Genomic DNA, 24,045 nt, shown 5'->3' on the forward strand with positions numbered 1-24,045 from the left:
AAATTAATACTTTTATCCAGCAAGGGCACATTCAATTTATTAAAATTGACAGTAAAACTTTTACATTTTTGTGAAAATATCTTTTTTTTAAATATATATATATATATATAAATGCTGCCCTTTTAAACTTTTTATTAATTTAAAGAAAATGTATCATGGCTTCCACAAAAATATTAAGCAGCACAATTTTTACAATATTGTACAATACAATATTACTGTTTTACAGTATTTTTGATGATACTTAATAAAACTTAAAAGACTTCTTTCAAAAAATATTCAAAAAAATCTTTCTGACCTCGAGTATACAAGATGTTCTATCTGATAATTTCTCTATTTTAAGCAATAAAGCAGAAGAGCACTTCATACATATTTCTTTTATCAAGAAAAGGCTGAACTAAAACCAATAAATTTCAGTAAGACATATATATATATAATAAGAGCATAATTTAAGCAACTAATGACACAGGGGTGCTGTTCATGAGTCTAATAATGTTGACATGGGATTTTTTTATTTTATTTGCCTTCTTAATGTGAATATAACCTGATCCTAGATCAGCTGACTGTTTAGAGGTGTTCAGCATATATGGGCCCAGTTTACTTTTAATTATTTCTGTGTCCCTTACACTAATTAATGCATAGCGATAGCATACTATGAACTGACTGTTGACCAAATCAAAAGAAACCATGATTTACTTTAATAAATCCCTCTATTGGGTATGAAGGGCTTTTATTCTATTTGGCATTTACATATTGCCACGGTATGAGTATGTTTTATGTCATGTAAAATGTTTCATACACTACTTTGTATGTATTCTATATGGGAGAACTTGAACAATGTCAAGGCCAAAGATGTACTGGGTGCAATGCTGGCAAGAGTGGGTATTACATTGCAAGCATAATGTCCTGTGTATGATACTTGCATATTTACAACCGTAATCATTCTGCGAAAACATCTATGTTGCCATGCCGTCAAAAGCAATAGTATCTGTTTTAGGGATGTTTTCAGTACTGTATTCTCCAATGGCTGTGACTTTCCAATATAACTTAAAAATATGTGCATGTCAGGAAAGGAATGCGTTTACAGAACTGTTCATTTTTGTTATATTGGCATGGTTGTACAATGGATGTATTGCAGCTTCAGAAAACTATTACAAGGGATTTGTAATTTCCATTTATCTGTGCAAATTCAAATTATTCAGATGACAAGAAAAAAGTCCCCAATCCTCCCAGTGTTATTATGAGACTCCAGTGTCTTGCAATGTCTCTACGTACAAATTTATTACAAGAGATATGAATGTACAGTGAGTAACTGTTTAAATATACTCTTCCTAATTCCTATCTCATCTTAATCAAATGCATTAACCAGACATTTGCTTTGGGCAGTTTTATTGTATTTTCTTATGTTTATTTGTGTTGAAATTGTATACTGTGACATGAAATACTATAACATTAAAATATATAATTAACACTGAAATATGGCTGAATTTATTTGTGTAAAAGCTCTAATATATAATTAACGCAGTTTTCAAATTAAATATGTAGTGTGATCAGTCAGGTTCAGGGACAGCTGTCATAAATGTAATATGTATTTTTTTTTTTTTGTGTGTGTGTTTATTTTATATCTGTTCTACTGTTTTCATATTGCTATAAAAAACACATACTGCTTAATGTAAGATGATCACTAATAGCGTAATAGCTATTAATATATATAATTGAATACGTGTGTCTAGAAACGTACTTTCATAAACCTATTTTAGTCAACTGCATTAAAAAATGTGACAACTAACCCGAACCCTCTATATACTTTTACAATATTTCTCTAGAAATATGAATTCATCTTTTGCGATCGTCTTAGCAATTGCAACTCATATTATCCAAAGAAAATGAGAAATTAAATTGTATTGTGTTCTCTAACGTACATCATTATATTTCGTTATTCGACGAGATTTGCTTTCCTTCAATCACGGCCTGGTGGGCCACACTGCAGCTGCGCTCCTCATACCCACCCAGAGCTCTGCTCTTACCTAACGCCTTCTCGGTATCGCGAGATTTCATAGTCTTCCTCGCCGTGTTGACGTTAGCGCTGGAAGGTCTGCTCTATGGCGGTGGCTGTTTCAGCGGTAAATGTAATATTTTGTTTAACTTCTCTCTTAATACACATAAAGTAATATTTCAAGTGTATATAGTAATGTTTTTTGGACAGAGGTTTCATTTAAAATTGTTAGAAAAACAGGGGTATTGCCAACTAGCCTAGCGCACCGAGAGCAGTATTTTCTCTCTGGCCTGCTGCTGCTGTAGCTGCTGCGTGTCTTTTCACAATCACAGCGATTAAATCATTATCGACTGACTAAGTCATTTCTAACTGTTAGGATTTATTTATAGTGTTTGTTTTTAACGGTGTATTACTACTTTTGTGATCAAACGCCTGCGCTCATTCGCTTTCTTCATTCGTAACTTACTTGAGCTAGCGTCTGCACTGACTTCACTAATGCACGGCACACAAGAAACTAAATGTTTCCGTTTAATGTGTTTACGGTGATAAGATTTGTTTGCATTTACTATTTGCTTTTGAAAAAGTGCATTGCAGTGGAACAATCTTTTTGAGTGTCGAATTGAGTATCATTAGACCCAACGTTAATTAAGGCCTAATCGCCGTTGAAAACATATGGGGCACATCCATACTTTATTGACTGCAGTCTTTTTGACCTTGTAGTCAGTGTGGTAACTTGATGTTAACATTAACTAGGTAATGTGTTTGTAGTAGAGCAGCCGCCTAAATGGTTAATTTAGAGTCAATCGTTCTCCAGACTAACATTAGTCTGTTTACAGACATCTCAAACCCCATGATATTATAGGTGAAGTGAGGTTGACAAACATTTAAGTTCACCCTTTTAACTTGGGAAATGTACGCAGTGCACCTGAGTTTACTGAAACCTCTCTCTTTCCTTATAGACTCTGTATTGAACTGTAAAAGCTCCCCATATATAATCTCACAAGACAGCCCAGCGGAGAGCAGGTGCTAGGTAAGGGGCCTATCCACTGCTCACCCCGAGACAACGCTTCCCCTTTGACATTGAAGGGGTTTGCAAAGAACTTTGAATTTGTCTGATTGCTTTTTAGTTATAGTTGTATTACACACATTTGATAAACAACAGGAGGCAACCTTTACTTCCTTTATGTGTCGTTCAAGTGTCACCAGTATATGTATAATACAGTTTTACAGCTGTTAGGGAATTAAAAAGTAAGTTTTATTTGCAACATGTTTTTATTGTTGTTGGTTGTTATTTGTCATCCAGGCCAGTCATACCATACTGGTAGCTCAAGTACTGCAAGTTTAAAAAGTTAGTTCACCCCAAAATAAAAATTTTGTCATTCATTTACTTATGTCGTTCCAAACACATAAGACTGTCGTTCTTCTAAGGAACACAAATTAAGATTTCTTCTTCCGTGTCAGTCTATGCAGGGCGTTCAAATTTCATAAAAATATCTTTATTTGTCTTCCAAAGATGAATGAAGGTCTTAAGGGTTTGGAATGACATGAGAGTGAGTAATGACAGAATTTGTATTTTTGGGATAACTATCCCTTTAAGTAAAATTTATGTTCTTTGTGGTAATATTCACAAATTGGTCAAATTAAATGAATAATTTGCTCATCCTGAAGTTGTTCTAAACCAGTGGTTCTCAAACTTTTTTGGCCGTGCACCCCTTTAAAGTCCCCCGCCCCCCCCTTTCCCAAATCCTCATCTCACCTCAGACTACCAAATAATTTTGAATAAACATTATTTACAATTAATGCTTTAATTTAAACTATCTACAGTGGAGAAAAAAAACACCTGCAACACTAGAAACATTGAAATATCACATACAGAGAGCAACTGTTATTGGTCTTATTCTTTCTTTAGTTTTTTCATATTTGTTTTTTTTTTTTTATTTTTTTTTTTTTTTTATGGGGTTTCATGCTGTCCGCTTAGGCACAGGACACACACACATGTTAAATTATCTACACTGGATGCGGTGCCACATGACAAACCCCCGACATTAAACAGATGCCTTGTTCTATTTATGACGTACTGACTAGGGCTGCACGATATTGGGGAAAAAAGTGACACTGCGATATTTTATTTTTCTGCGATATGAAATCTAATCAAATTTTTTCTTACAAACAAAAATAGGGTGAGCAGATTTTCATTTTAAATTATTTAAACATCGACACCGTGTCAATTAATTAATATGCGCGAGGGAGAGAGAGCAAGACTTGTGCTTGTGTTGTTTGAAGACAGTGAGCGTGCGGCTGGGGTGTGCTCTCGCTCTCTCTCTCTCTCTCTCTAGCGTGCGCTCTCTCCTTGAATCACATTCGTCAAGGGCCGGGGAGCAGCTGGCCCGTATAGTTAATGAATAACGGATCAACTACGACAGCCTACATCACACATCCTGCGATTTGACTATCGTGGATTCGTACATCGCGATACCGATGCTTAAACGACACATCGTGCAGCCCTAGTACTGACACAAAGTTAAAATGATTTGCAGCGTTTGCTTTGTCGCGTCCAGTGTATTTCTCATCATATTTTCTGAATTTAGCTTTTGAATGACCAGCACCTGCCTGGGTTTGTGCGACTTGATCTATGGCTTATCTCTTGCCTTTCGCAAATTGATCCATCACCATAAGTTACGTCCTTTGGCTTTTTACGGTTTTATTTCTTTTCTTTTTCTGCTGATGGCCCGCGACCCCCATGCAGTACTCGCACCCCCCGACGGGAACGGCCCACACTTTGAGAACCACTGTACTAAACCTATATGACTTAACTCTATGAAATGCAATAGGAGTAATTTTCATGGTTTTCCTCGTTGCATATTCCCATAAAGGACTTATTTCATGCTTTAAAAAGGAAGTAAATATCATAAAAGCAGTAAGTGCATCTTATACTTTATATAAAGCTTCTGAAGCAAAACGGACCAAAATTTAAGCCATTATTCAGTGAAGATCATTAGTCTAGAAAAATCATATGGTTTTGGAACAACATGATTAAAGCCCTGTTCACACCCGGGGTCTGTTCTTCATACCTTGTTAACTCTCAATCTTGGATTGGTCGGTTCTGTTTGATGCTCATCCCCGAGTTGTTGTCATAGCTTCAGGTCCATAAGCTTTCATGTAAACAGAATCACAAATTTTAAGCAGAATTGATAGTTAAAATCTGTCCAGCCACTGCTACTTTATTAGATGAGCACACTCCAGGGACAGTAATTTAATATAATAATAATTGAAAAATAATATAATAATGTTGTGTAGTCTATGATACTATGAACACAGCTAGTTTTACTCATTTAAATATTTATTCATGATAAAATAATTACTTTATAATTGCATTTGAGTCTTACATGCTATACAGTTAATCAGAGTCGTGCATTAATTTGAGTAGTGATGGGAGTTGCTTGATGTAGCACAAGAGATGCAGATAACTTCATCTTGACCCTCCGACTTGAATTCATGCTGTCACATAACAGATCTGTTTCATAAATAAAATTAAATTAATTGCTAATTGCAACTTTGAAATAGAAATGTAATGCCTGTACAAATACTAGAAATCGTGAATATAAATATTTGGTAATCATATAAAAAATCATGTTCGCTTAGCTGTTTCCTTATAAAAGTCCAGAAATGTATTTTTTGTCAGGTCTTTTTTAATTATGTCATTATGTTGCTGTCTTGTTGCCAGCAATTTGCTGCATTGCTGATCCTGGTTTTGTGTGTCGATATATCTGCCCTTTTTGGGGAACACGAGAGAGTGCAGTAATCTTATGTTGTACTCACACTAGGCAGGGTTGCCTTGAACTGCTTTAAATCATAGACTTATTTTAGTTTGTCAATAAGTTGAAAAACAGACCCATTATAAACGTAAATACTTTAATTAATTTAAAAGTGTACTCTAGTTATAGTAATATTATATGTTTGTGATCATAATGATCACAGGTGAGCACACAAAATACTAGCTGTTCCATGTTCCAGCATGGTTCGCACTACATGCGTACCGCGCCTGAGCCCAACTGAACTGTGCTCTGTCTCACCTCTTCCAACCGCACAGGGCCAGCTAAATGAACCACATCCGAGCGCAGCACATAGCGATCACACTATCGTCCCCTTGGAATTATAAGGTTCTATCTGCGTTCTGAGTAGTTTTGAGATATTGAGCTTCAAAGATTTTGTGTTCCATAGACTTCTGTAGATAGAACCTTTTTGTTTTTTCAATAAAAAATCCCCAAATGTACACAACCTTAAAATAAAACATCACATAATGTAAATAAATTGTCACAGAATAAGAATATGTGGAAAACTCAATTTTGACAAAAATGTCAGATAGAACCTTATAATTGCAAGGGGACGACTAGTAAAACGAACCAGGCTTTGTGGGTCAAATGCACTTGGCATGGTTAAAATTGCTTAGTGATTTCTTGGCATCTGTCAAATCATCTCAGATGTATTAAGTGAGGTATGAAGAACGGGCCACAGGAATGATAACTAAATATCTATATAAGAATCCACACCAATGGGCAATAATGTTTTGTTTAATTGTAAGCATAAAGTTTGATTGGCTGTTCATGTTTCAAAAGAAAGGCTTTACTGTTTTTTCAATAATAGTTTCTAATTTATGGTTGTAGTGTGTCCCTGTTGTCATGCAATTAGAATGTTTTTTTTTTCCTGGATTTGGATGTCAGTGGTTCAAATTGTTGTCTCCCTATACAGTTCTGTTGTTCTAAGTAGGTTTGTGTTTTTCTTTTCCTTTTTTCCTTTTTGTTGTTTCTCTCTGTGTCGTCTGTGCTGTAGAACATATCTCTTGACTGTACTATATTTCCAAAGCCAATGGCAGAACCTTTTGGGTTCAAACCTCCTTAGGGGGGGGGCAGTGCACCACTCTGGAGTTCATTTGAGCAAAGGTACTTAAGTTTTCTCTTGTGTAGTTATCAATAAGGGGGCTCACTTTAGCATATGCACTCTAAGGGTAAAGGGTCCTCCATTGACTGACATAAAATATCTCAGTGTTTCCACTGGGGGGAGTAGTCACCATGTGGTACAAATGCATGGTTCCCCTTACAATATTGTGAGAATCCTGTTAATTAAATGTATACAGTCAATGCCCTTTCAGTTCTGTGTAAAATGTCTTTAACAAAGCCCAATGCTAAACTGAAGGTGTCCAACATGTGCTGAAATGACAGCTGATTTAGAGCAATCTCAAAATGATCTAGAATCATTTGAAGTCATGTAAATACAAGAACTTGTTTCCAGCTCTAATCCTACAGCTTTTAATATTTTTATGCTTTTGTAAAAAAAATTTTAAAAAAAATTCACGTAAATTCATAATTTATGCTATACTGTAGAAATATTGTCCAGATTTATTGTATGACTGATGTAATTTGAGTTTGCTTTTTAACTAGTTGGTTTTTGAGTTGAAAGTTGTCCAGTGTGTGTTTTGAGTAGATGTGCAGTTTCCCTGCAGCTCACGCTCATCAGGTCTGACAGATGCCTGTGCTCTGTGCAGGGAGGTGAGGCTCTGATGATGGAGAATGGACAGAGCACGGCCTCGAAGCTCGGCCTGCCGCCCCTCACCCCAGAACAGCAGGAGGCGCTACAGAAGGTGAGACTAACCCCGGACACTGCTTTTGCATATGGGTACTTAAATCAGTGATATTGATGCGTGACGTGACTTTACCTTACTCAATAACAGTTGTACACAAGTGTATCAGACAGAGGCTTTAATTTGTTTGTTTTGTGATCTTTTTCATGTCCTCTAGCGTTACAAGCATGTGTTTGCTCAGTGCACATGTAAGCAAGCAGTGGACAAGAGCAGAACCAGTGCTATTCCTTCGGTGCTAGTGGCATCTGATTATCTGCTAGTACTATTCTCAATAGCTGGGACAATATTTAAAGAGGATGATTATTCTCATTTAACATTTCTGAATTTTAGCAGATTTGTGAAATCCAATAAAATTTGAGTGGTACAGTATGTTGGTTTACCTGAAGCTGGGCTTAACATTAAGCCTTGGAGGGTTTTTTTTTGTGTGTGTGGTGTAAATGTAATATTCTGAATCAATATTATTATGTTCGCTTTTACTTAAATTAGCATATTTGTTACTTAAATCTTAATTTAAGTTTCCAGGGCTTTGTTTTTTCTTTCTCTATTTTAATTTTAGTATAACATTATAATACAATTCAAATTTTACTTTTATATAATTTAAAGAAGAAACCAGTCTGATGTTTAGTAGACATTTGAGGCTTAATACTATAGAAAAGTACAAAGTTTTTCAGTTAATGTTTTTCAGCTATTTTCATATAAAAATATGGCATGCAGATGCATTAAATAATGGTATAAACCTCATTCAATGTAAATTGTGATGATTGAAATTTCAAGGGAATAATCAACAATTATGATTTTTGTCATAATCATGCAGTCCTAGTTGTTGAAGCCTAAATGAATCTCAGAGGTAACCAGAATGCATTTACATTGCAGAATTGCTACATAAGTAATGGTTATACTAATGTTTCTACATTTTTTTAAAATAAACAAATATATAGTGTTGGTGAAAATGCAATATTACATGAAAATAAACCGCCTCTAGGTGGCAGCTGTTGGAGACTCTCTTAATGAGTAAGTTATTAGTTTATTTGACCAATTGACTAAAATGACTGATTCATTCAAGAAAGAATAAAAAGACAAGCAAATCACTGAACTGTTGACTCGCACAAAAACACTCTGTAACAAAACACAGCTGTGGATTGCCTGGAGATGCAACTATTTTTATCAGGCAGTATTTTATTAAATGTAAATTTCTTTAACTACTTGTTAAATGAGCTGTTTTATAAAATCAATGTCATTTGCAAGTGTGCTGATGTTTGGGAAAAATGGGAAATTCGAGTTGGTTTGAAGTTATTTTAGTGGGTATTAATTTTGTGTTATGTGCTCTCAATTGTAGGCAAAGAAGTATGCCATGGAGCAAAGCATCAAGAGCGTCCTGGTCAAGCAGACCCTCGCCCATCAGCAGCAACAGCAGCTTAGCAACCTACAGGTAAAACTGCACGAGAACATGGGACAGATATATAGTATTAGTAAACTTATTATGCCAAATATATGCTAAAGTCACTCGCAGCTAATGCCAATTAGGTCTTCAGACTTCTGAAAAAATATCATAGTGAAGCTATTTTGACATTTGTAGTTGTGAGGGAAAGATTCAGTTAGAAGGCTATATTGTTGGAAGAAAAGAGTTTTATTCGTGTGTACACAATCTATTCATGATTGTAATTAGGAATCATAATATGAGTGATATGTCTCAGTAACCCTTTCTATCCTAATCTGACAACTTCCAACCATGGTAGGGCTGGGTGATATATCTATCCGAAAATGAACTGTCTAGCTTGTCAGTGATCTACGGCTCTGTCTATCAAATGCTGCTCCATTTAAAAGCAGGTAATGGTGATTTAGCGGTAATCACAGAACCAGATTTACTGACTAGATGCACTTCATCATATTGTTAGATATATTGCCCAGCCATAAACCATAGTACAAAACAAGTTGCACAACAGTGATAGACTTACCAAGTTGGTTTATTTTTCCTGACAGATCCCTAATTCCCTTCAGATGGCCTCATTGACGATGGGCTTTGGAGATCCCCTCTCACCACTACAGTCTGTAAGTCCAACACAATTCTTCCAGTAACCTCATTAACCTTCTTTGACTTCCCTCCTTCTATCGGCATACATGTGGTTGTTCAGTACACATGTGTGTAATGGGGAGGAGGTAAAGAAAAGCCAGTGCTATGTCTATGGTTCCAGCTTGTTTATTGTCTGCTGGTTCTATCCTCAATCACTGGAGCAAGCCTATTAATGATGAACACTGTGGATGATGAATATATGCCTGGCATGGCCTCATCTGATCTACTGAATTGCCCATTGCAGGTTGCAGCACAGAGGCAACGGGCACTAGCCATAATGTGCCGTGTTTATGTTGGGTCCATCTACTATGAGCTAGGAGAAGACACCATCAGACAGGCCTTTGCTCCTTTCGGTCCCATTAAGAGCATTGACATGTCCTGGGACTCTGTTACATTAAAACACAAGGTCAGAAGGTCTTGTTTTAAACCATTTTGTGTTCTTCATTCTTTGTTTCTTAACTTAACATTAAGTTACTCTTTCTGCAGGGGTTTGCATTTGTAGAATATGAAGTACCAGAAGCAGCACAGCTCGCTTTAGAACAGATGAACTCCGTTATGTTGGGCGGTAGAAACATTAAAGTGAGTACTTCGCAAGTGTACTCGTGATATTTGTTTTTCTCAGTCTTTCATATTCAGTCATGTCTGATCTCTTATTTAAACACTTGTAGGTGGGACGACCAAGCAACATTGGTCAGGCTCAACCCATCATAGACCAGCTAGCCGAAGAAGCGCGCGCCTTCAACCGAATTTACGTGGCATCCGTGCATCCCGATCTGTCGGATGAGGATATCAAGAGTGTGTTCGAGGCTTTCGGAAGAATCAAGTCATGCACCCTGGCGCGGGACCCCACGACGGGAAAGCACAAAGGCTATGGCTTCATAGGTAAGTGGGTGGTTGCTACACCCATTCGGTTGCATATAAATGTATCTGACTGAGAGCAGTCAGTCATGGTAGAATGCTGTTCTCTACATGTCTCACAGGGGATAGAGAAGGGTGGGGGCAGGTTCCTCACATGCTTTCATAGTAAGTTTTTATTTCTGTTGTCGTTGTTTTCTTAGGCTCTGTTACGGACATTTGTGCCATAAGTACCCGCTGGTAATTACACAGTAACTGTCTCAGAGCTCTGGTAGATTAATGCTGAGTCTTCTTAGAAGCTGTTGAGTCTTAGTCTTCCTTGTTTCCTCTGTAGAATATGATAAGGCCCAGTCTGCGCAGGATGCCGTGTCCTCCATGAACCTTTTTGACTTGGGTGGTCAATACCTGCGAGTGGGCAAAGCAGTCACACCCCCCATGCCCCTTCTGACGCCAACGACGCCGGGCGGTCTTCCTCCCGCCGCTGCCGTAGCGGCTGCGGCCGCCACCGCCAAAATCACTGCACAGGTGAGCATTTACACACCTTGATTATCTATTGTTAGTCAGGGAGAGAGAGAGAGAGAGAGTGTGTGTGTGTGTGTGTATGAGCAGCTGCTTCCTTTGGCAATTAAAAGCCTTCCTTTGTTAAGTAAGGCAGCGTGATTTTTAATTCGCTTAGCAGGCTAGAGCAGGCACTTGGTGCTGTATGTGAGGGCTTGAGTCAGCTTAGGCATTGACTGGCATGAAGACTCAGTTATGACACAGCATTACTTATTTGAGACAGAGCTTTTACATGCAGAAAGATAACATAGCGTGTAAACTCCAAAAACAGATGGCATGGAATCTGTCCCAGCCGGAGAATCGGACAGAAGACTTCCTCAACTGTCTGGTAAATCCTTCAGGAAATTCTGTTCAAAGCACGCTGGTGCGTTTTTGTTTTGTGTAGAATATGAGTGTGGGGAGAGTCTTGTCATTAGGACTTCCCAGTTACAAATATTCTCATTGCTCTATATTGTGCAAGGGTTAACAAGACAGGCTATATACTTGAAAGCTGAGCAGTTTTAGTTGCAGGTGACTTTAAGTAGCACCTCTGACAAAAAAATTCAGCTACATTATGCCTCATATCTGTAATTTTGGTTTTGGCCCACTAAATTATGAATATATAATTCTGGATGTCTGTTTAAACTCTTTAGGCTTTTCATGATCGTTCTTTGTTAATGGGTGTGCCTTTACTATTTTAATTTTGAGATACCCTTTTGGCATTTTCTATTGTGGGTTACTTCTGTTTAAGAGAATTTTATTAAATCTATGCTACAGCATAGACCATGCTGAAATTGCCATATTATATGCTATACTATACTAAATATACAATGTACATTTGTATAATCAGTGATGTAATTGTCCTGTGTTGTCTTATGCTTGTCAAAGTTTAAATAATGTTAAGCAGATAAGTGCATTTTTATAACTTATGTAGTGTTGTATAAATTAATGTATAGTTAATGATTTACAGAGATGTCTAAGGATCCGTTTAGCTTGTTTTGTCATATGTTCTTGACCTTTAGCCTATTTCAGGTCTTGGGCCTAGTTGCATGTAATGCCTGAATGTTTAGATGCACAAACACTATCTGAGCCAACACATTACTGATGTGTTTGTCAAGCAACTTTCCTTTTTGGCTGTTTTTAATGCATATGTTACCGTTCATAAGTTTTTGTAAGATTTTAAATAAAATATATTGAGTCTTGGTGGTCATAAATACTTTATAACAATTTATTTATATTATATATTTTGTAATCTTGAAATTGGCCATTTAAAATAGGGATGCACTGAAATGAAAATTCTTGGCCAGAGTCGATCAAAATGAAACATTGGACCAAATACAGAACAATGTTTTTTTTTGTTTTTTCCCCTGTGTGTATGTATATATAAATAGAATGTGCTTTTTACTGTTTTGTCTAGCTTTTCATAGGAAAAAAGTAAATCGTGTGCCAAGTAATTTTTTTTTTTTTTTATTCTAGCAGACACCATACCAGCAAAGCACAATTGAAATTAAGTCAATTTTTGAAACCCACTTAAATCAGTTATGTACTTTTTTACTGTACAAATAAATACAGCCTTGCTGACCAGAAGAGACTTTTTATAAAAAAAGAGGTTTTACAGATCCCAATTTGAATATGATAAATGTATTAATAGAGCTGTTGTTATCATTATTATTGTCATATTTTATTTTAGAAATGCATTGTTACTGAGCAGCTGGTGAGCAGCACTTTCAGTGCACATTTGGACTTTGAACCCTGTCTAACAAGCAAAAGGACCGGAAGCTTGTGCAGCACTGTCAGAATACATGCAATTCGTGTGTATTAGAAAAATAAAGTTCTGCAGTTTATTTACTGGTTAAGGCCTTTTGTGATTTTAATCATCATACAGTAACCAGCAACAACCACCCTTCATCTTTTCATCGAAGACATGCAATGCAGCCCTAAACAAGTCTCTCGCTGTCAGTGCTAATGATTTTTGTGCCTTTCTGACACTTTTAAATGCTTTCACACTGCCAACGTTTTTGCTGCATTAATGCTTGCTTCTGTTTGATTGATTTACATTATTGTTTGTTACAATTTATTGTCTTTTCATTTATTCAGCCAAACACCGAAAGAGCTTTTTTGCTATGTTGGCCGAACAATTTCAGTTGCCGAAAATTCTGTGCATCCCTAATTTAAAACCTTTATTCTCTTAATCTATTTTAAAACATCATTAATATATGTGTCTCGACAATGCTGAATTTTTAGCAGCCGTTACTTCAGTCTTCATTGTCACGTGATCCTTCAGAAATCAATTATCAATTATATACCAAATGTTATCAGTTAAAAACTGCTGCTTAATGTTAATTTAACAACAATCTTAATGTAAACCATGATGCGTTCTTTTTAGGATTATTTAATAAATAGTGTATATTTAAATCAAATGTAGGGTTTTAGGTCATATGATAGTTTAGGTCGTATGATGCCATTTCAAAATTCCCTTTCTCTTGTGAGGGTTACAAGTTGTTTGAGAATAGATAAGATACCTTTTGCAAAGTTGCGAAGACTAAGTCTCAAACCCAAGAGATATTCTTTATAAAAATTATGGCCCATCCACACCCTCCTTAAGGAAGAGCGAAGAAAAACAATGTGCATTATGTGGAAAATATTTTTTGAAACTTAAACTGCATAAACGCATTTAATTTTTAGTTAAATGCTGTAAAAGTGACGTGACATACAGCCAGGTATGGTGACCCATACTCAGAATTCGTGCTCTGCATTAAAGTTTGATGCCTTCTAGGTTTTCTGTATAGACTAATGAACAAAATCCAACTTTGCTTAAGAAATCAACTTTTTTTTAAAAAAAATTTATTTGCCATATAATTTGTATCCACACATGGTTAAGGGACAGCTGAGTATGTTGACTGTTGACCTGTTAATCTGCACCCCCCATTTTGGGACCACTGAAAATGGCCTGCCTAACTTAAAATTGCAACAGTTCCTGACTGCAGTGTGCTACACGCACAATTTGAATGTTTTGGTCTTTACGGTCTTTTAATGCTCAAATAGATAAAAAGTGAAAGTAGAGCAGGTACTTGCTTAATGCGAGGTAAAATATTATAGAGTATAGATTATTTTTCTTTAACAGTGACGCAAACTTAAGAAAAAAGAAAACCCTTTTACACTGTTTAACTGGAAGTATTAATTAGTCAAAATTAATATTTTTGGTTAACAGTTAAATGGTCAATATAAGCGTTCTATTCTCAATAGCCCATAAGCTCAAACTTCCCATTTTTATGCAGCTGGCCCAAGGCTTGTCTGTGTGCGAAGGTCTTTTTGTCTCATGTCCTGTGACGTGCATGTCCACTCGTGTTGGTGTTATATGTGCTTTTAACGGGCGCTGTCCAGGCGGTGTTCCTATATGTCCCACTCTGTTCTTCCAGGAAGCGGTAGCAGGAGCATCTATTCTGGGGGCGATGACCGCGGGGACGGGCCTGAACATGCCTCAGCTCCCACAGGCCGTCATGGCAGCTCAGGCCCCAGGGGTCATTACAGGTAGGTGCCTTCAGAAGTGGTTTGTGCCGTCATTACTGTGGCCCTCTATTACAAAGTGTTTTCACTGGTGTGCCTTAATCTGGTTGTATGTCTTCAGTATTTTTGTTCTGCATGTGGTTGACTTGTGTAAGAGTGGGGCCCTTCACTTGGGTGTAATATGCATGTTTTTAAAAACAGGATTGTTAGGAATATGTACAGGAGTTCAACTGAAAGAAAATTACAAACACATGCCTTTTTTCTTTTAAAGCCCTTATTCGGCAGGCATGTCCTCCCACACATTGCTTATGGCTACGCAAGTGGTTGTACTCAGACCTGACTGTTTTACTTCTTCTAAACGCTGTCCTTGATCTCCCATTTCCACATTAGCTTAAATGTGCACAAAATCTCTTTCCCTCAGGTTTCTGTTGTCCTACACAGTACTCAGTTTAACGTGGCCTGTCATGGGACGTGTCCACTAATAGATTTCTCTTTTATTTTCTCTTCTCTCCTTGTCTCTCTCTCTCTTTTTCCTTTTTTTCTCTCCTTTCTTCCCCTCCCTGACTTTATTCTCCACATTCGCCATGACCCTTCCTCTTTGCTGCACACTGATCAACCAAGTTTGAAGAGGACTGTTTCTAACCCTTCCCCCTCATAAACAAATCTCTCATTCCTATTGGCCAGTGAGTCTCTCAGATCCTGTGTGTTTTTGTGGAATTGATCTTGAAGCCAAGCCCAAAGAGAACAGATGCTGCTTCAGAGAGGGGCAGAGTGACCCCACCTTATTCCTTTTTTTTTTTTTATTAAATGTTCAACATTATAGTCACAAATGCAAGAAGCAAGCAGGTATAGAGGAATAATGTTTAGACTGTCTTATTTCTACATGGGTGTTTTTGTTTTTTTTGTTTTTCTCTGTGAGGAATGGTTCAGCCAAATTATTCAGTAAAAAATTATGTCTGTTCTACCACTGCTTGGCACATTAATCAATTTTCATTAACAAATTGAAGTTTCTCACTGACCAAATGTGACCCTGGACCACAAAACCAATCATAAGGGTTAAATATTTTCTAAATTGAGATTTATTCATCGTCTGAAAGCTAAATAAATAAACTTGAAATTGATATACCTTAATTCCTCAAATAAAAGCCGGGGCCTTTATTTACTTGAACCGCAGAAGGTAACAGGCTTTTATTTGAAGCAGGCTTTTATTAGAGGCAGGCCTTTATTTCTAATTCCATCTGTTTGATAAGTAATTGTTTTAAATAACCCATTTTAAATTAAAAGCGTTAGCGTTCAAGTGGACAGAGATCATAACATTAACACAGAATCAGTTCAGAATCAATCACCAAAAGAATCAGTTCGGTTCAGACGCACTCGGTGTCGGTCTGCTTCACGCTGAATCACACATGCACAGTATCATCAGCTCCACGGTTCTCGTCGAATCGGACGCATTTGTCAGAAACGGTTCTCGGTTTATTGTACTGGTGATCTACAATGCACAAATTTTTCCCCGGCCTTTATTTACGACCAGCCTTTATTTGTCCGTGTTTGACCACGCCCCCGGCCCCTATAAGAGGCCCGGTGTTTATTTGACTACCGGTTTTTATTTGTGGAATTGCGGTATGTTTATTATAATTGGACAATATTTGGTCTAGTTTTAACTATTTGAAAATCTGGAAAGTTAATGTGAAGTCTAAATATTGAGAAAATTGCCTTAAAGTTCTCCAAAATGAAGTCTTTGGCTATTCGGGATGTGTGGTATTCCAGAACTGGAAAAATACTAGTATCTATTAAATTTCAAACCATAAAATATCATCATTTTGCTAAATTCCATATTCATGCGCTGCTGTTCAGAAGTTCACCTGTAGGTGTTCACATGTAGGGTGCTTCCCAAATTGTCGCGAAACCGGTAAACCTGAAGAACAACACTATGGATCAAACAGATGAAACCATTAACACACCAGAAACTAATAAATACAGAGAACTGTAGAAGTGAAATATGGCATTACCTTGCATGCAAAACAGATGATAAAGGTGAACGAACTGACCACAGGATCCAAAGCATTTGAATTTGCATGCTCATCCTGATCTTTTCCAAGAATTAAGAGATAGACAGGTTAGTGCATAATTCATAAATTCAGACTCAAGTTCATTAATTTGAACTTTTATTCACAACTGATCAATGCATGATCATAAGATGTGATGCAGTAAACATGAAAGCTCAAATGTGTGATAGAGCCAGTGACATTTGTCACATGTTTGCACTTGCTTTTCAAACAGTCAAATAATAATTTAATTTGAATTAAACAAATTGATTCAAATGAACTAGTTTGCTATATTTTAGTATCGGTAATATGAAGGGAATGTTTCTGCCACATTGACCGCCAACATGAAGCAGCAGAGAGAGAGAGAGATTTAGATTTAAAGCTTTTTCTTTGACTGATTCTGAAATCTGAAAACAATCTGATGAAGAGAAAGATAATAACGTGATTTTGAATATTACTTTGTTAGAACAAGACTAAAAAAATTTTTTTCTTATAATTCATCAACAGCATTGCAGCACTTATAAGTGTAGGTCGTTGATTATTTTTAAATGATAAATGTACACTACTAATACATGTTTAGTATGTTAACATTATGCCGATAATTTGACCCATACTATGGATTGTTGGTAGGGATGCACAATCATGATTTTTCATGGCCGATTACGATACCAATTTTTTATAAGCAAACTGATACCAATTTCGGATTTTATTATTTTTTTATTTATTTTTTTATCTTTAAGCAACAAACAAGAAAGAAGGAAAGTGTGCATAAACAAGATGTTTATTTGGTATTTAATAGGCCAAACTGGCTTTTGGCTATTGAAAACAATAACCTGATGGTTAAACCGTTACTATCTGAATTTAATGGCAGTAACTTCACAGTTAGTAGCCAACATTTAATACAAATATAGATGGTACAGACATCAGCATTTAGCATTTGTTTTTGAATTGGGTTGAAACTACATAGAACTGGCCTTAAATGAAAAGATTAACTGTAACAATGTGAAATTAAAGGCAACAACTGCGTAGTTCTACAATCCAACACAATCAACACACATTCAATAAGATGTTTCTTAATCAGCATTCAGTATTTGTTTTAGTTTTTAAATTTGGTTTTAAATTAAAGTCTTTACCAGTGAGACTAAATAAAAGTATGCTATATAAATAAATTATTCCAAAATGTTAAAATCAAATAATGTCGGTGCGAACAAAACAAAGATGCAAAGTGTTTCATTCATCCAATTAAAAAAAAAAAAAAAAAATTTACTTGAGCAAAAATATAGATGTGAATCATTACCCTAAAATGTTTTAATTGGATGAATGAAACATTTTTTTTTCAGTGTGCTACAGCAGGTGATTTTTACATCAAATTAAGTCTTTGTAATTTTAAAGTAAAATAAAAATAATCACCTAATGCAGAACTGACGCTTATTTGTGCGCCAGTACAACAACGGCTGTTCGCTTCCTGCTATCTGTGCCTCAGACATGAAGCTCTGCATTCAGTGCTGAATGGCTGCCCGTGTCCTGTGCACAGATTTCGAAATACTTCCACACAAATGACATAGCGAATGATTACAATGTACTATGTGCACGTGAGCGCACTTCCAGAAAAATCGGCTGAAAAAAGACCAAAAAACGTCTTATCGCCGATTGCGTATTTTAAGCAAAAAACCTCCGGTTCCGATTTATGGCCGATCAACCGGTGCATCCCTAATTGTTTGCTATTGCTACAAATATACCCCAGTGACTTAAGACTGGTTTTGTGGTCCAGGGTCACAAATATGATCCAGTCATTACAGTTAGCTTCTCACTGGAGGGGAAGATTATCAGTAAATCACTTAAATGTTAATTTTCCTCTGGTAAAAAGCCAATTTCGCTCGTGTAGAGAGGGATTGTATAGGTGTCTAGCAGAAATTCATGTGTCAGACCACAGTTAATATACTGAATCCTGTGATTCTGTTTAGGGGTGACACCAGCGCGGCCCACTCTCCCTGTTGTGCCTCAGGTGGGTCTTGTGAACCCAGTTTTGGCCTCTCCACCGTCACTGTCTGCTGCTGTGGCTGCAGCCCAAGAGGCGAAGAAGGAAAAAGAAGAGGAAGAATCCGCACAAGACGGCACGGGTCAGGAAATGCTCAGTGAACAGGAACACATGAGCATCTCTGGCAGCAGCGCCCGACATATGGTCATGCAGAAACTGTTGAGGAAACAAGAGGTTGGTAATCAATTAAGTAAAATACTTTGGTTCTCAGAGCCCTACACCAAAGAGCACAGTCAAAAAAAAAGAAGTGATCAATGAGAGAAATTTACCTTCCTATTATGAGGCATTGACTCCTTAAAATTGTCTAAGGTCTTTTTTTTTTCTTACCTTAAAGGCATTTTTCTAACCTTTTTAAATGTCCTTTTCTATTAAACTTTTTCAGAATGCATAATTAAAACAGTTTAATGAGGCTCAGAGGAGGAATAAATGCATTTAACGTCATAACAATGTTAAGAAATTGTTTTAAATATAAAGGTTTCCATATAGAAATATTAAATTGAACCGAAATTATACTTTAGTGAAATTACACAAACTACCAGTAGGTGGCGTCAAGTCATTGTATGTTACTAAATTATTCATTTGATCAATTAGTTCAAACAGCTGAATCATTCAGGAACAGTGTAAATGACTTTATGAATGGGTCAGTGAATCTTTGACCTAACTCAGTTCATCGCAATCTCACAAAAATTATAAATCGTGTAGTTGTCTACACAGTTGTCTGTGCATTGATTACCATATTTTTCAGACTATAAGTCACACTGGACTATAAGTTGCATTTATTTAGAACCAAGAACCAAGAGAAAACATTACCGTCTACAGCCACGAGAGGGCGCTCTTTGTTTTCAGTGAAGGCTTTAGGAGCACTGAGCAGCATGGAGCACCCTCTTGCGGCTGTAGACGATAATGTTTTCTATTTTCTCTTGGTTCATGTCAAATTAATTTAGATAAGTCGCACCTGACTATAAGTCACAGGACCAGCCAAACCAAGAAAAAAGACTTATAGTCCGGAAAATATGGTACCTTTTTTTTTAACAGTGACCACACTCACTTTGTTGTAATGAAGATTCACAAGCTTAAAGAGCTCTGAAATGATCAGAATGTCTGGTGTTTTGGGTGCTGAGTGGATTCTGAATAACCTAATCGCCTCTGATTGGCCATTGCGTTCAGGAAATCAGCTATATCTGTAATTGTCTACATTGCTTGGCTGGGTGATACGATGATACTATCATATGTTGATGATATCTCTTAGGTATCGCAATGTCAATATCAACAGTCAGGTGACAGACAATTACCAACACTCTGAAAAAAGTGGCCTGATAAACAAAGTCATCATACAGGTCTTTTTGCATGCAAGAATGAAATAAATAAATAGGAAGGTTTGTAAAGCTCTTCCAATTCACATTCTTACAAATTCGAATTGACAAAAACACACAATTATATCAAAATATCCCATAAATATAATCGGTTATGTCTTTAGGGAGTGTAAAGAGTTGATAAAGAAAACAAGGGTGTATTGGATCCGTGCATTAGGTCTCATTCATGAAACATTCGTAAATATATGAGTAAATATGTGATTGATTTGCGCGTAAAGAGACCTTCCGAAAAAATCTTCTCCTGATTCACAAATACTTAGTAAACGTCAGAAGTTAATGAATTCCAATCAGTCGTAAATTGGACACTCGTGCACGCTCATTCTCAATTACTGTAAATCCCGCCCATTAAATCAGACTGACGACTATATATGGGCATCATATTATGACACCAAATGAAGGATTTCAACATGTCTTAGATGCAGAAATTGAAGTTTTATTATCAGAAGTTCGTTCAAAATGCCACATTTTATTTAAGCGTACATAGTGGTATATCAGGTCCTAAAAAAATGGAAGCTTGAAAGAAAATGGTTCGACATGAAGCTCGACTTAAAAAAAACCCCGAATTAGTTCACTTTGAAAAAAACGCATTCAAACTGGAGGAGGAACACCATCATCATTGAGCATATCTACATGCGATGAACGCATCATTTGTAGGAATTAATTTCCGTAACAATTAAGGGGCTATTAGTTTGCCCATACCTATTAAAACACTTAATTATTTGATTAAAGTGTTCTGTTTGCAGATGCTATTAATGGCTCTCATCATAAAAGTAAAAAACCGTATGTAATTACTATATATAATATTTTTTCACAATTCTGTGTAAATATGTATCTGGTTAAGGTGAATATAAATGCAGCCTTATTAATGAGCAAAATGTTCGGATGTTAAATGCACCATTTACGTGTGCTGGGAGCAGGTGTAGATTTCTTTCGTACCAGCTAACATTTTGAAAATACGAACATTTTAATGAATCTGAAAATTTACGCCAGAACCACTTTACACACGATTTACACAAATTTGTTCTGTTTGTGTTTCATGAATGAGACAGGCCAAAGAGAAACATTTTCCCAGAAAGGGGACATTTTTAATTCCTTCATGGTTTGTCATAAATGATAAATATAAAAAGCCTACATTATACCTTGACTACAAGTTTAAAAACAACGCTACATTTGTTATAATTAAGGAAATTAAACTTACCATCATGAAAGGTGTGTACACGGGAGATAATGTAAAAATGAAAGAAAACATTGGAAAATATTTTATGCAAGACATTATTATATGATATCAACATGCATTTATTATTCTCACAATCACTGCCAGAATGTCTAACTTCAAACACAGATTTGATAAGAACAGAGGGGAAATTATTAGCAACACCAAAATAACAACAAAGTTAATGTTTTCTGTTAATTTAAGAACAAAATAAGAAAATTTGGACCAAACTTTTCTCATTAATAATTAAGACTCTTTTTGAATGCTCTTTCCACAGTCTACGGTTATGGTGCTCAGGAACATGGTTGGACCCGAGGACATAGATGACGATCTGGAAGGAGAAGTAACGGAGGAATGTGGGAAGTTTGGAGCTGTTAATAGAGTGATCATCTATCAGGAGAAGCAGGGTGAGGAGGAGGATGCTGAAGTCATTGTCAAGATCTTTGTGGAGTTTTCCATGGCATCAGAGATGAACAAGGCCATTCAGGCACTCAACAACCGCTGGTTCGGAGGTCGCAAGGTCATCGCTGAGGTGTATGATCAGGAACGGTTTGAGAACAGTGACCTCTCTGCATAGACAGTCAAAAATACATCCTGCCCTCCATAACCTTCTCAACCTTCTCTCTCTCTCTCCTCACTTACACAGACACAGCCGCCAGCCACTCTTCCCAGTGGTATTGGCATCTCTTTATAACTTGTAATTATTTTTTATCGATGTTGATATTAATATTATTAATGATCCCTTCCTGGGACAGAGGCATGGAAAACGCTCATGAATATTTTTTTTATTGTTGCTGTACATTAATGTGAACGACTGAATGCCCCCTCCCCTTCCCTCCTTTTTTTGGGATCATTGGTTTACTTCCCATCAGTCAGATGTTCTTCAAATTCAGTTGCTTTTTAATTTCCCCCTCTTATAGTTTAAAATATCCTCACTGGCCTGTTATGATGCTCTTGGGTTCAAATGTCAGAACAATAAATTCTTCAGATGTGATACTTGGGTCTGTTCAGTCTTTTCTCTTGATGAAATTGTATGGAAGCTTGTAGTGATATACATTTATCCAGCAGTTATTATAATCATTATCGTCTGTTTAGAAGAATATCAGGCACTGGATTATAAAGTCTAGTAAAGTGAAATACGTGCTATAACTAGTGCATACAAATGCATTCATGAGTCAAGGGTAATATTTACGTGTGGCAATGAGTTCAAATCAAACATTGAATGCTTTAGTTCAGTTCAGTTCAGTTTTATTGTCATATGCATATTCGTACAGAGTACCACAGCAATGAAATACAATGTGCCTCAGCACTCTCTCAGCACCAGTCAATAATAAGATAGAATAAAATAAACTAAAAATAAAATAAAAAAAACATACGCTCAAACCTCAGCCCTCCTTCCTCTTACACTATCGTTCAGTAGCCTTACGGCCTGTGGATAAAAACTGTCCCTAAAACGTGACGTACGTGTTGGGATGCTTTGCCAACGTCTCCCTGATGGGAGTTGGGAGAAGAGGCTATGCGCCGGATGACTAACATCCTGTATAATTCTCAGTGCCTTCCCAGTGCTGCGTTTCCAATAAATATCCTGTAGTGATTCCAGTGGAACCCCAATAATTTTTGATGCGGTTTTAACCACCTTCGTCAGAAGATTCAATTCACTTGAAGTAGCCCTTCCAAACCACACTGTAATATTACCTGTCAGTATACTCTCAATTGTACAACGGTAAAATTTCTTTAAAATATTTTGAGACATACCATATTTCTTAAGACACCTCAAGAAGTAAAGTCTCTGGTGTGCCTTCTTAATGGCACAGGTGATGTGGAAAGACCATGAAAGGGAGTCTGAAATATGAATGCCTAAAAACTTAAAAGTATTAACAATTTCAACTGCAGAGTTATTGATGTAGACAGGTGTATGTGTGGGTTTATTTCTTCTAAAATCTATGATGACCTCCTTAGTTTTCCCCACATTCAGGGACAAATTATTTCTTCGGCACCACTTGATCAAATTACTTACCTCATCCCTATAGGCAGTTTCATTATTGTTGTCAATAAGTCCTACCACTGTAGTATCGTCTGCAAATTTCACAATACTATTTGTGGGATATTTTGCAATACAGTCATAAGTATACAGACTATATAATAAAGGACTAAGACAGCAACCTTGAGGTGCTCCAGTATTTAACACTATTGGGGCTGAGTATGTAGTGCCTACTCTAACTGTCTGAGAACGGCCTGTTAGAAAGTCCTGTATCCACCTGCAGATGGAAGTACCGAGGCCCAGGTCTAACAGCTTAGATATTAAAATGGAAGGTCTGATGGTATTGAAGGCACTGCTATAATCAACAAACAGCATCCTGACATACGTATCCCTACCCTCTAGATGTTGAAGTGCAGAATGTAAAACCAATGATACAGCATCGTCCACAGCTCTATTTGATCTATATGCAAATTGTAATGGATCCGTGAAGACAGGAATGCAGTTGTTAATATATGATTTCACAAGCAGTTCAAAGCACTTCATTATCACAGAAGTCAAGGCTACAGGTCTAAAATCATTCATACAGGTGGCAGTTGTTTTCTTAGGCACAGGAATTATTATTGATTTTTTAAAACAATTCGGAACCATACAAGAAGAGAGTGACATGTTAAAAATATCAGTAAAAACAGATGCAAGTTGATTACAACATGTCCTTAAGACACGCGGAGTAATGCCATCAGGCCTAGCAGCCTTCCCAATTTTCACAGCTTTAAAAACTTTATAAGTATCGGCAA

General features: G+C 36.6%; 1 protein-coding gene and 2 non-coding genes across 10 annotated transcripts; all 3 read left to right on the top strand.

Moving 5' to 3' along the window:
• The first annotated feature begins 1,991 nt into the window (after positions 1-1,991).
• On the top strand, positions 1,992-22,266 carry puf60a (poly-U binding splicing factor a). 8 transcript variants are annotated; one of them, XM_026206242.1, is made up of 14 exons: positions 1,992-2,120; positions 2,953-3,023; positions 6,824-6,933; positions 7,536-7,631; positions 8,968-9,060; positions 9,612-9,680; positions 9,947-10,108; positions 10,189-10,281; positions 10,371-10,584; positions 10,892-11,082; positions 11,387-11,443; positions 14,514-14,625; positions 18,611-18,858; positions 21,548-22,266. In XM_026206242.1, the coding sequence occupies exons 4-14, from the start codon at positions 7,551-7,553 to the stop codon at positions 21,845-21,847; spliced, it is 1,620 nt and encodes a 539-aa protein (XP_026062027.1). In that variant the 5' UTR covers positions 1,992-2,120; positions 2,953-3,023; positions 6,824-6,933; positions 7,536-7,550; the 3' UTR covers positions 21,848-22,266. The 8 variants fall into 8 exon arrangements, with proteins under 8 accessions (XP_026062027.1, XP_026062028.1, XP_026062033.1 ...); XM_026206246.1 differs by having other exon boundaries at positions 2,047-2,126; XM_026206243.1 differs by lacking the exon at positions 6,824-6,933.
• On the top strand, positions 7,785-7,917 carry LOC113046497 (small nucleolar RNA SNORA57). Its single transcript, XR_003276096.1, has one exon. It is a non-coding gene; the product is annotated as a small nucleolar RNA SNORA57 (small nucleolar RNA).
• Positions 9,731-9,868, top strand: LOC113046496 (small nucleolar RNA SNORA57). Its single transcript, XR_003276095.1, has one exon. It is a non-coding gene; the product is annotated as a small nucleolar RNA SNORA57 (small nucleolar RNA).
• Positions 22,267-24,045: the final 1,779 nt, after the last annotated feature.

The sequence above is a fragment of the Carassius auratus genome, chromosome 27 (genome assembly GCF_003368295.1).
Source record: "Carassius auratus strain Wakin chromosome 27, ASM336829v1, whole genome shotgun sequence".
In the NCBI taxonomy this organism is placed as follows: domain Eukaryota; kingdom Metazoa; phylum Chordata; class Actinopteri; order Cypriniformes; family Cyprinidae; genus Carassius; species Carassius auratus.

What these genes read in the sequence shown, in the direction of transcription:
- puf60a (XM_026206240.1), top strand. Translation starts at nt 2,100, where the DNA reads ATGGCGGTGGCTGTTTCAGCGGTAAAT. An exon ending in AGCAGGAGGCGCTACAGAAG is followed by an intron (nt 7,632 to 8,967) that starts GTGAGACTAACC and finishes TCTCAATTGTAG; the next exon opens with GCAAAGAAGTATGCCATGGA. An exon ending in CCCTCTCACCACTACAGTCT is followed by an intron (nt 9,681 to 9,946) that starts GTAAGTCCAACA and finishes TGCCCATTGCAG; the next exon opens with GTTGCAGCACAGAGGCAACG.